Raw genomic sequence first — 12,457 nt, 5'->3', positions numbered from 1 at the left:
TAAACTATATCAGAGTAAAAGTCTTCACGATAAATCATTTACTATCAAAATAAAATTTTAATAGCTGTTCCTGTGCGACTTCATTCGCATGAAATTATGAAAAATTTACTTTGTTATTTGCTTGTGTCAATTTATCAATTGCAAATGTCAAAATGACATGACATTATGACAAACCATGGCAACCTTGCTTCCTTAATGTTGGCAGCAACTTATGGTCTCTTTCCCACATTAAGGTTTTCATACAAAATATTTACTCCCTAAGTTTAATGGCGTAAAAATATATAGCCTAAAGTGTGACGTAAGTGTAGGGCTTTTTATTGAAAAAGGAATTATTCAAAAATATGCTGTAATTGCTGACATCTTAGGCAACAAAGAAGTGTGTGTTTACGCTTTATTATAATAGTATAGATTATAGATAGATAATTTAGTTTGAAACAAAATATTTCTTTATATTACGTCTTTCACGTAATTCTAATAGTATAAATTTAATTAAAATAAAGAAAAAAGTTAAATGTTTTAAGTTTTAGCTTTTACAGTAAGTAAAGTTACACTAGGGAAAAATATCTTATTTTTTGCGTGTACTTTCAAGTAATTAACTTTACAAAGTCAAATAAAGCAGCGTAATTCTACAAATGCTCGTTTATATACCATTCCTTTGAAATATTGCCCTCGGCTGTACTTAGTGATATGCAAAGTCGACTTTTATTGCGCTTTAAACCTCTATTCTTATTTTATTAAAGCGAATTGTTAGTTTAATGTTTGCAATTAAGTAATTTATATATTAACAAAAGTATTTCAAAAAATTTGTTAAGTAATGTTAGGTTATTACGAGTATAATTAAAATTTTACGATTGAAGTCTAAAGTATCTGGATATTTAGATTAGAAAAATTAGACTCCAACAAATCAAACCGACTAAAAACATAACAGTGGTAGAGTATTTATTTGTTGACATAAGAAAAAATATACATCTCTCACTTATTTATGTACATATTTTTTTTATAATAAATGCAAAACTTTAGATGGATGGATGTTTGTTAGAGTTTGTAGTTTAAACGGATTTACGGATCACGATGAAATTTTTTGTCTCGAAGAACACATAGGCTACTCACTTTTTTTTAATTCCTCGCGGACCAAACATCGGTGAGTTAGTGGACTTATAAATGAAAAGTCGCCAAACTGCACATCATTAGTTACACGGTTTGTTGAAAGAGCAGTAATACCACACAGAAGGGAGTGTATTGCCGGGTGGTTAATCGTTTTCATGCTACTAGTTACAAGAAAAAAAGATTTCATTGAATCATTGTAACTATGCGAGGTAACGCGTACGAGATTCCTCTTAGTTATATAAATATTCCGTAAAGGCTAGTAAATCTGTTGAGGCAGCGAGGCAGTTAGTCGCGTCACGTACTGTTAGCCGACGGTATTGCGGTCGCCAAAGGTATTCGTAAGTAAATGGACGAAAATTAGCAGTAAATTGAAGTGAAACATCAGCGAAACTTACGTTAATACCATAATTATACCGTTTGCTCTAATTTCGAATTAATAATAGGCTTATCTTAGCAGCGACGATATATTTATTAACTTATATCAACTTTTGCTCGCGACTTTGCAAGCGTGAACTTGATTTGTAATAAAAAAATGATAACGTAGCTTTTTAATTGTGAAAGAATTTTTGAAATTGGCCATGTAGTTTTAGGGTTATTTCAATACATGCACGTACAAATCTTTCCTCTTTATAATAGTATAGATGAATTCAAACTGATGAAGGAGGGATGAATCGCATGTAACAAGGAGATTGTTATGACTGTGGTACACCAGTAGAGATAGACCTAGAAAGAGATGGATTGCGTGAAAGGTGACATAATCAAGAGAGTGATGACTGAGATGATGTTTGATAGAATTATGTAGGGGACAAAAACCCGTTGCGCCGACCTTACGGGAGTAGAATAATAGATAGTGATTTAATGGTGTTTGTGGTTTTCAGGTTGCGTTGGAGGTGCGGTGATGCGCCGCGCGCGCCAGCGCTCCACACATGCATGCCGCCCGCGCACCAGGTACCACCCCAAAATCATCCCCTACAAGTCTTTGTCCACTTTTTTCTGAATCACAATTTTCAATTTCAACAGATTTTGCTTTTTTCGTTGTATTTTTAATTGACCCTCAATATCTAAATGTCGCGTTGTCTTTTGTATTATATGGGACAAATGAGCATTAGGCCATATGTATTCGTTGTAATAGCGATGCTATCTCCCATAGACTACCTTTAACCTACGAAAGAGGACAACTCCTCTTCCTGTACGTCCACTCTTCCGTTAAATACATTTTCCCATAAGATCTTTTGCTTATAAGATAAAGATTGGGAGGAAAAAAGGACAACAATTAGGCACAAGCATGCATACTCATCAAACGAAACGCGGAATTATTAATTTTTGCCGCTGTTTTTAATTATATTCTCTTCATATCTATTATTAAGTAATAACAAGAACATACAAATCGGTATCAAGTTAGTTTAAAGTTTCTAATTACAAGTTTTATCTCACATCTTTTTAATTTAAAACTTGAATATAATAAATTGAGCTATAGATAACAGGGAATTCCATTCGATACTAATAATATTTAATCTGTGAGCCGACTGGTTTGTCTCCGCACTCATATTTATAGTCTGTACAAAAGGCATTTAAAGGTGGACTTCCACTGTGCGAGCTTGAAGAGACATGAACAGACGTTACGTAAACTATCGAAACAGCGTTAGATATGTCTGTTGTATGAAGATGCTTCAAGTTATTTCATATCGTTAAAAAGGTGTGTAGTATATGTTGTGGTCGTTACCTGTCTGTTATTCGCACCGTGGAAATCCACCTTATATGCGAAGACTCACGCAAGTCGCCATTTATGGATAATATAGAACATTCAACATCTCGTATCGTAAATGAAATCTGCGAAACTATTTAAATCAGATGTAAAAAGAAGTTAAGGAAGTTCTTGCAACTTAGACTGCCTTTTACCATTTGCTGTAGTGATGTTACTATTTAGTTTCTGGTCTGTATGTAGTTTTTTATATATTTGCGAATAAAAACAATCAATGATTATTACCAAAATTATGTACGTTACAATTCTCATTCGAAGTGCCTACTTAAACATTTTTCTTTTTAAATATCGCACAAAAATCCTTGTACATACTGCCTACTATTTCAAAACTATATACAAAAAAAGATTCTCATACCTAAAAAAAACAGCATATAACTGTGTTACCAGCAACATTAAAAATATATAAACAAAACATTTATGTCAGCATTTAATACGCGTTTATCAGAATAAAACCTGTGTTGCGGCCATGTTGTGACAATTACAAATTATCAATTCGCTCGTCGATCAAAAAATCGACATTTTCGTGCTTCCAGGTCAAACACTTACTTTATTGTAACGATGGTGAAAGTGATTTTTATTACTTGACGAGAGAAATTTTATAAGGTTATAAAATAAACATTTATGATTCACTAAATTTAATTATTACCCGATTTGTTCCTTTTTCAATTAGTTTACGAAGCTTCGTTTTTTTTCTACTTCTTTGTGGCCAACATTTTTTTTCATTGTGTTTTGAAATCGTGAATAGTTTTTACGTAAAATTTTATTTACGTCGGTTTTTTAGCTTCGATTTATTTTTGTATTTAAATCTTTTTTTGATCTTTTTTGAAGTTTTTTTGATCTGGAACTATGTTACGTGAAAAAATAAATTGAGTTTTATATTTATTGCTAGCAAAAGTGACGCTTGTTCACTAACTAGGTTATCTTGCTGTTCTGAGTATTGTAAGTAATTGACTTTTGTTCATTGAATTTTATAAAATACAACCGAATTTAACCTCAAAGTTAGAGGTTATAGGTTAACTGTCTTTATACTGAAGTTACTGTTAATCGGATCATATTGGCTGGTAATATTTTAAAGCAATGTTATATCAGATCCTTAATAGATTTTACAATAACGATATTATCTTTTTTTAAATGTTCTATGAATAAAATGTCTGTATTTCTTTTGCAATATGTGAACTTTATTTATCAAAACCCAAAAATGGCCAGTATGTTACATAAATTTTGTTAAAAAGCTTGTCACTATCACCAGTTAATATATCATTTTTATTATAAATTGAATAATTCCTATTGATCATCATCACCAGCTAGCTATATGTTTCCATAGAGGGGCTCGGAGCCTACCCTAAGTTAGGGTGACTAGGCCATAGTCAACACGCTGGCCCACTGCGGGTTGGTTGATTTCAAACATATCTTTGAATTTCTTCGCCGATATGTGCAGGTTGCATCACGATGTTTCCCTTCGCCGTAAGAATGTCGGGTAAATTATGTACATATGAAAATTCGAAAAATCGAAAATCACATTGGTACAGCGGGATTCGAACCCAAGACCTGTAGATTACAAGTCAAGTCCTTAAACCACTGAGCCACCGAAGCTATATATTTTCCTATTGATAGATTGATATAATTAAAATATATCTTAAACTAAAGTTATTTAAATTAAGATCAGACAAGAGCTCGTTAGCACTTTAACGTCGGATAATGTTCGTCTTGATTACTCGAAGAAATTGCAAGTGGTCGGTAATCGTTAAATAGTTTATCTGATAATTAGCTTAGCATTAAAATTACTGCGAAACAGTTTACATGTTTAGGTTTACTACTGATTTACTAGACTATAAAATGATTTAATAGCTTCTATTCCCTTTGATATTGCCTATCTTAATCGATAAACAACCTAGTAATAAAAAAATTAACTATTTTTAACAAATTGTTCAGAAACACTCCGCTTGTAGACATTAAATGAATGGTTTAAAAGAAGAAAGTAGAAAAGAAAAGTGTCTAAAAGATAAACAAGATTTTAAAAATAAAATATCAATAAATACGTACATTATAATAATTGATGGATTCAAACTTAAGACCTCACTTATACCTTAGTCTAAAACATGGTACAGTCGTCAATATTTTACACAAGAAACGTGACAAACTTCAGGCGACGTCTGCTCCACATAAATTCAAATATTCTCTAGTACGAGTAATTTAAACTTAGCATTCGTCATAAAATTATTTTCAGACAGAATTCAAAATGGAACAGTGAGATTATGGGAAAAGTTTTCAGTTTACGTAACTAGCTGTTCCCTATGGGAGGGTACAATGGTAGGGATAAATCTAAGAAGAATTACGACCAATATTAATAACCAATACGACTTAGGGTCCTTCAAGAAGCGAGCCTATCATTTTCTCAAAGGCCGGCAACGCATCTGTAGTTCCTCTGGTGTTGCGGATGTCCATGGGCGTCGTTGACCACCTTGCTGTTCACGCCGCTCGTTTGCCCCCTTTTATTATAAAAAAAAAGAGAAGAATTGACAGCGACTAAACGTAACGACGTAAATGTGATGTGTTGCCCCCTAAATAAAACTATCACTTACTGCAGATTAAAATAGTTTTGAGTACTTTGAAGTTTCAAGTAACATTAAATTCAGTTTTAAATTAATAATTTCTGAGCTCGGCGTCAGAAAGAAAAAGCAAAGAGAAAAAGCGCTTTTTATATCTATACTAATATTATAACGTGGAAAGATTTGTATTTTTATGTTTTTGTATGTAATTAAATAATTCAAAAATTACTGGGCCGATTTCAAAAACGTTGTCATTGCTACGTTGTCATTGAATAACTAAGGCTATATTTTTTATTTTCACGCGGGCGAAGTCGCGAGCAATATCTAGTTTTACATTAGTGTCACAAACTCCAATGTCACCAAATGAGCATAGCAATAGCCTCATTCGCCCATTAAAATCAATTTAATGTTCTGTATAAAACTTGTCTCGATGATTGTCATTACCGTGTTAATAAGTACAGGCGTGCAATGAAATGTTTCGCATAATTTTATGCAGTTTAAAGCGACAGCTGTTATGTGCGGTTGACAGTGGAAGGGCGGAGCTCGTGTGAAACGCCGTGAATATTTAAATTAGTTCAGAAATTGTAGCAGTTGATTAACGTGCGGAGTGTGACGTCATAAAGTTCATTAAACTTTGTAATGTAAATGAGATTAATCCTGATACATTTTAATACGTTAAAATTTTTACATGCTATTATGAAATTATTTTTCTTTTTTTTTTATAATATAGGGTGGCAAACGAGCAAGCGGCTACATGAATCCACCGAAAGCGACCGCTGCCCTTAAACATCCGCAAATACAGATGCGTTGCCTACCCTTAATTGACGGAGGAGACGCACATATAGAGGACATTTCCCCTTCCTATGCGTTTCCTTCACCGTCAAATCCATCTTTCCTTACCATCCCATCCTCTTAAGAAAAAGAGTGGAAAGGGAAAGAGAGTAAAATTAGACCTTTTCTTGTTTTATCTTTTACGATATCTGTATAACTTTAATATTGAATCTTAATTGTGAAAAAAATTAAACTATATTAATTTAAGCTTCCAACAGCCGCTTTAATTTTTTTACTTCGATCAACTAGGCTTAGTTAAGTCTAGTCAAAAGTTTTTAATTACGCTCAAATCTTTCATGTTAAAAGTCCGTTGCTTACTTCAAGGAAATCCCCAGAGACTAGTTTTTGCACGTGGCCGCGGCTGCAAGCAGTGCATTTTTAAAATATCCTGTACCAGGACGTACATTCCTACACACAAGTGAAGATTAAAGTGCATTTAGTCATCCGGTGTACTTTTTTGTTAAAATTAACAGAGTGTTCACGTAATGAATTTTTTAGTATAAAGTGTCACTCGGGGATAATGTAGAATTCTAATTATATAAGAATTGTAATAGATTCAGTAGTTTTTAACTTTATTTGTTACAAAACAAAGAAATCGTTTCTCCTTACTAGGCTAGATAAATTGAAAATAAATCAAGTCAATATTAACAAAAATGGTAATAAAACTGTCTTCTTATTTCCAGACATTTTATAAAATGACAGTGTCGTTGAAATATATTGGAGAGTTACCGTTAACGAGAGTAAAATGGATGCGAGTGACAGGTGACAAGTGGGCCCGAGTTGCATTTACTTTGTCATAGCTTGTGGGCGCTTCGCTTTCGCTCGATCGTTTTGAGTTTTGTTTTCTATTGCATTGTGTTCGCGAAATCATTTTATATTCCTTTGTGGCTCAGTGTAATTGAAAACCGAAGAATAAGTGTTTATGAGAACAAAAAAAGTGTGTCAGAATATTAATGTCTATTGGCCCGTCTTGTTCCCGTTAACAATTGTACATTGTCAACTTGACGTATAGTTTTTTTTATAACGTTTTGAACTATAAGGAAGTAGTGTTATTTTTAGATACAATTACAAATTTAACATTTCAAACTATTCACAATGTTAAAATGAATCCATTTTTAAAGGAATAGCTGTTGCGCGCTACTGCTCTCCCGTGCATAAAAATATAGCCTATGTTACTCACAGATAAATTACCTTTCTAACGGTGAAAAAATTTTTAAAATCGGCCCACTAGTTTTTGAGTTATTTTAATACATACAAAAGTAAAAAAATACAAATCTTTCCTCTTTATACTATTAGTATAGAATAAATATATACATTTTCAAATAATAGCCATATTCGTAGGGTCCCATACTATTGTATAGAGATATGAAAAAGGTTTTGTTGAGATAATAGTAGGTAAAATAATCAACACACGCTAGTATTACGCCCTGGGCGTTCGCTAATCGACTAAACTACGCCGCAATTATAATTAAACCGGCCCCTATAACAAAACCGTGACATTAATAACCAAGTCTAAAGTAACCCTAATAAAAAGTGAAAACGCTTCGCTTCTAACAGTCACACACGTTAGGTTTTGCATGGCGCATATAAACCAATCATAACTGAGTTTAACAATACATATTAGAGCTTACTCATCCTTAGGAATAAAAACTACAAATAAGATTAAATTAATGGTAGCCTCCTCTTCCTAAACTTAGCCTTATCAAGTTCTATGTTGCACATAAATATACAGTTTTGTCAAATTCCTCTAAGTTTCCCTTTAAGTTGGAAACTGTCATGTAAACCAAACGTGTGTGGCCGCTATTACATAGTACACGTGTTCGGTGATATTGCGAAATGTACCTACATATGGGTTTCTTCGTGTTATACCAAGCTGGTATAAGTATGTCTGTCATATTTGATACACTTCGCTGACTTTTTATTAGCTTATATGTGTAGACCAGGTTTTTGTAACACGTAGTTCTATTTAAGCTGGTTTCTATTGTGCCTTCAACATTATAGACTAGCTGTTCCCGTGCGACTTTATCCGCAGAAAATTATTAAAACTTTATTTTATTTTATTGTTCACATTTGTCAAATTCTCAGTTGTAAATGTCAAGATTTAAATGCACAAATGCTTTGATATTGGATAAAAATTACCGTACCATGACAATCTTCCTCCTTGATGTTGGCAGCTTGTAGCTTATGGTCCCTTTCCCACATGAAGGATTTTTTCGAAGAAGAAGTTTAATAGCCTTAAAATATTTAGTCTAAAGCATGTCGTAAATGTAGTTTTAATTAAACTAGAACATTATTCAAAAATGTGATGTGGTTGCTGACATTCTACGACACAAAGTAGTGTAGTGTAGTGTGTGTTTGCGCTTTTTAAATATGTGTCTAGATAATGTAATAATACAGTATGTAGTACAGATTATTTAAAGATTAAGTAAAAATAAATAAATATGTTATAATCTATTAATTAAATACAATAATATAGTGTCACAATAAATAAAGAAGAGAGTTAGCAATTCGTTTGACAACTCTTCGGAGTTCTCTCTAGACTTTATTTCATGTTATATCGAGAATTAACTTTGACATATTATAATAGCCGGCTTTATATTTAAGGTAATAAAAAACAGAAACTGCCACCGAAGTTTTAATAGACTTACGCCTGTACCAATTAAAAAGTTTCATTGCAAATTTCATAGCCGGCAGTTATTTTCAGGTCGTTAATAAATTCATATTTTCATAAAGTTTAAGGGAGTGTAAGGAAATGCGACAAGCTTGGATTATAATTTCACAGTTGCTTTGTTTAGGGCGTTTTATTCAAAACAACTTGCAAGTTACGGCACGCTAGATTAAACTTTTTAAATTAAGCTAGCGCGTTTTGTTACAGTTAAGTTATAAAACGTATACAAGTAGAATTACGCCTTTAAATTGTAATGTAGCTGGGTTTTAGAGATTTTAGGGAGAGTTTTTAACATTTACTTACATAGATTTTTACGACAAAGTGGCCATCGAGCGACCGGCCATCTGTATTCGCCGAAAAGGCGAAGCAACCTCTGTTCATCACATTCGTAATTGCAGATCCGTTAGTACCCTTAATAGACGGTTAAAGAGGTTATTTCCCCTGATTGTGCATTCATACACCTTCAGTTCCATGACATCAATTTTGCCTTGTATTTATATATATTAAAGTACTAGCTTTGGCCCGCAACTCCGTCCGCGTGGAATTGAAAAAAAACAAAAGCGAATTGCCTATGTGTTCTTCCAATCTATCCTCTACATCTGTGCCAAATTTCATCGAAATCCGTTCAGCCGTTTAGGCTACAAAGATCCATCTATCCATCTAAACTTTCACATTTATAATATTAGTAAGATTTGTGATGGAATTTGATCTTAGCTAATACAATAATCTAATTAATTAATCTTTCGTAGTGTTTAGATATATTTCTTTGTGCTTTTAAATATTATTAACCAGAGCGAAGATATTTGATTGTACTAATTCATCTCTAATTATGCATCTCATCTAAATTTTGGACGAAGCGAAAGTGACAACTAATCAAGATTTAACCATCGACATCTGTAAAAATTTCATATTTTTAATTAGACTATAAATAATACTTCTATTGTTAAGTAATTTATGTTAAGAACTAAGCTTTCTCTTCAATTATAAATGCATTCTGTTTGTGATCGAAAAGATTTGATCGGTCAAAATCTTGTGAATATTACCAGAATATTTTTTTTAGAAATACATTCTTAGAAATGAGTATATTAGAGGAAGTTTGAGAGTAGCCTCCGTAGTAGAGAAGGATTGAGTAAAAGGTTAGCATGGTATGCGCATGTTATGAGGAGGAATGAATCGCATGTTACAAAGAGAACGTTAGTTATGAGTGTGGAAGGGTACATCGGTAGAGGTAGACATAGAAAGAGATGGATGGGTTGTGTAAAAGGTGACATGATCAAAAAGGGAGTGATGACTGAGATGACGTACGTAGAGTTATGTGGAGGACAAAAACCAGTTGCGCCGACCCTACGGGAGTAGGATAAGGTGATGATGATGATGATGACATTCTTATAGGTATTGTTTTTAAAAGCGTCGCTGGCTTAGTGGTCAGCATTTGACTTGTAATCTACAGATCTTGGGCTCGAATCCAGCCATGTACCAATGTGATTTTTGAATTTTCATATGTACATAATTTACCCGACGTTCTTACGGTGTAGGAAAACATCATGATACCTGGAAATATCTGCGAAGAAATTCAAAGATTTGTGTGAAGTCAACGTATCCACAGTGGGCCAGGGCTGACTATGGCCTAGTCACCCTTATTTAAGGTAGGCTCCGAACCCTCGGTGGGGACGTATTGTGATGATGATTATTAGAGTCGCAGTGATCATTTTTTAAAAGTTAGGGGAAACTTTGATTTTTGAAGGTAAATCCTTTTAAGACTTAATTTGTGGTTTACGTAACTATATCCAGAGAATCAGCAATGAGTGAATTAATTCTATAGAGTCGCGTGGTCGTGACCTCGGTACAAATGAGCCCTCTTTTTACTTCATTACGTGACTTGACAGCTAGTGAAATTAAAAGTGTTAATTTGATGTGACGCAAACGTATTTATTCTAATGCTTCGCGATGTATTTAAACTTAATTACATCAAAGGTACGTGCAAGATATTTAGTATCGCACGTTTTAGTAAATACTTTCTTTTTAAATACAGTTTACAACATTTATGGCCAGTCCCATCAAATTGTAAATTGCTAACAATCCAACGTGTAAGATATGTGATGGATATATCGGATTTTGTTCGCTTATCTGACAGTGACGTCATTTTTATGCTATCTGAGCCCCTATCAGCCAGTGGTGGGACAGGCCCTGAAACTGTAAATTTGAATGCTTAAATAAACAAATGATAAACCTTCCGTTGTCATCTTTTAATCTAATACTAATCGGAGCCTAAGTGGCTAAATACATAGGCACACTTTATTTTCCACGCGGACGGAGTCGCGAGGGTAAGCGTGTTTAACAGTAATACTTTATGGTTTTGAACTTTAGTGTACACGTACGTTTTTGCAATTAATTTTCGATACATACATATGAAGTCCTTTTACATTATACATTTATATGCGTTTCATAAAAATTATCATATTCTTTGGTAATGTTAAAGCAATCTTTTCTGGCAAAGTTGCGGTATTAAAGGTGTATTAACGAAACAGTAATAAGAAATTCGTATTGGCGTCTACTTTCTATAGCACTTATCTTATTGTCATGGGACGTGAGTCCAATATTTGTTTTTGTCAACTGAAACCAGACGCGCCTCTGTTTATACAAGTTTTAAGGTCATTTTCACTTTCGTTTGTCTTGCGGCGGGGTATCGTCGCGTACGAAACTGTTAGCGTCGAGCCTAAAATAGATTACGAATTTACGTTAGCGTATCTGTTTCTGAATATTCTAATAGTGATAGTAAATTTTTATCAATAGGATAAAATATTCGTTAGACGTTGAAAAACTGTTGAAATGGAATTATCTTCTTATTTTACACAATATGTGTAAGAAGGTACAGTATACTATAAATATATTGAATGGGTTTAATTAGAATCAAATGGGATTTATAACGTTGATGTTGTTCAACAAAATACTATGGTATTTTTACAATCTATAATTAGAAACTAAACATATTTGTACGTGATTGTACAACTTCAAAAAACGGTACATGCGGTTGACTATTATGTTTTTCTTATTTTGGTTCTAATATTGAGTTTATCAACGTCTTGCATGTAAGGTGTAAGGCATTAAGAAACAAAACGCTTTACCATTGAAAGGCACCGGTCCCGAACAATAGGACGGTGGAAACGATAATAAAGGAATTATTAATACGCTTACGTTTAATTGAATATCGATAGATCAGTTCTCAGGAATCTATCGATAAATCGTCACTTCTCTATGAACAGATAAGAATCTAGAGAATGGTCGAGTACATTGTGTGGCTACCGTGTTACCCACTTGTTTGAAGCCTCATGAAAAGCTACTTAGGTGCTTTCGCTATTTCAACTTTGTAGTTCGACGTCTAGTTGTATCTAGTACAAGGGATAAAATGGCAACTAAAGTTGAATGTGGGCCGACTTTTGAGAAAGTTTCGAGGCGTGAAAATGAATGCACTAACGTCTTTTGACAGGTCCCGAGAGTTCTCTTTACTTTAGAACATTGGTACACAAGCGACTCGGTCCG

At 33.5% G+C, this 12,457-nt stretch overlaps 1 protein-coding gene across 2 annotated transcripts in view; it reads left to right on the top strand.

The window, feature by feature from the left end:
- LOC106100047 (serine proteinase stubble-like) overlaps positions 1–12,457 on the top strand; it is a 79,266-nt gene that overhangs the window by 12,262 nt on the left and 54,547 nt on the right. For both annotated transcript variants that reach the window (XM_013278782.1, XM_013278781.1), the window contains exon 2: positions 1,986–2,055. In XM_013278782.1, coding sequence (XP_013134236.1) covers positions 2,034–2,055 — 22 coding nt within the window. In that variant the 5' untranslated portion in view covers positions 1,986–2,033. The remainder of the gene's footprint in view (positions 1–1,985; positions 2,056–12,457) is intronic.

The sequence above is a fragment of the Papilio polytes genome, unplaced genomic scaffold, assembly GCF_000836215.1.
Source record: "Papilio polytes unplaced genomic scaffold, Ppol_1.0 DF824080.1, whole genome shotgun sequence".
NCBI lineage: Eukaryota > Metazoa > Arthropoda > Insecta > Lepidoptera > Papilionidae > Papilio > Papilio polytes.
This window is presented reverse-complemented; position numbering and strand designations above follow the sequence as displayed.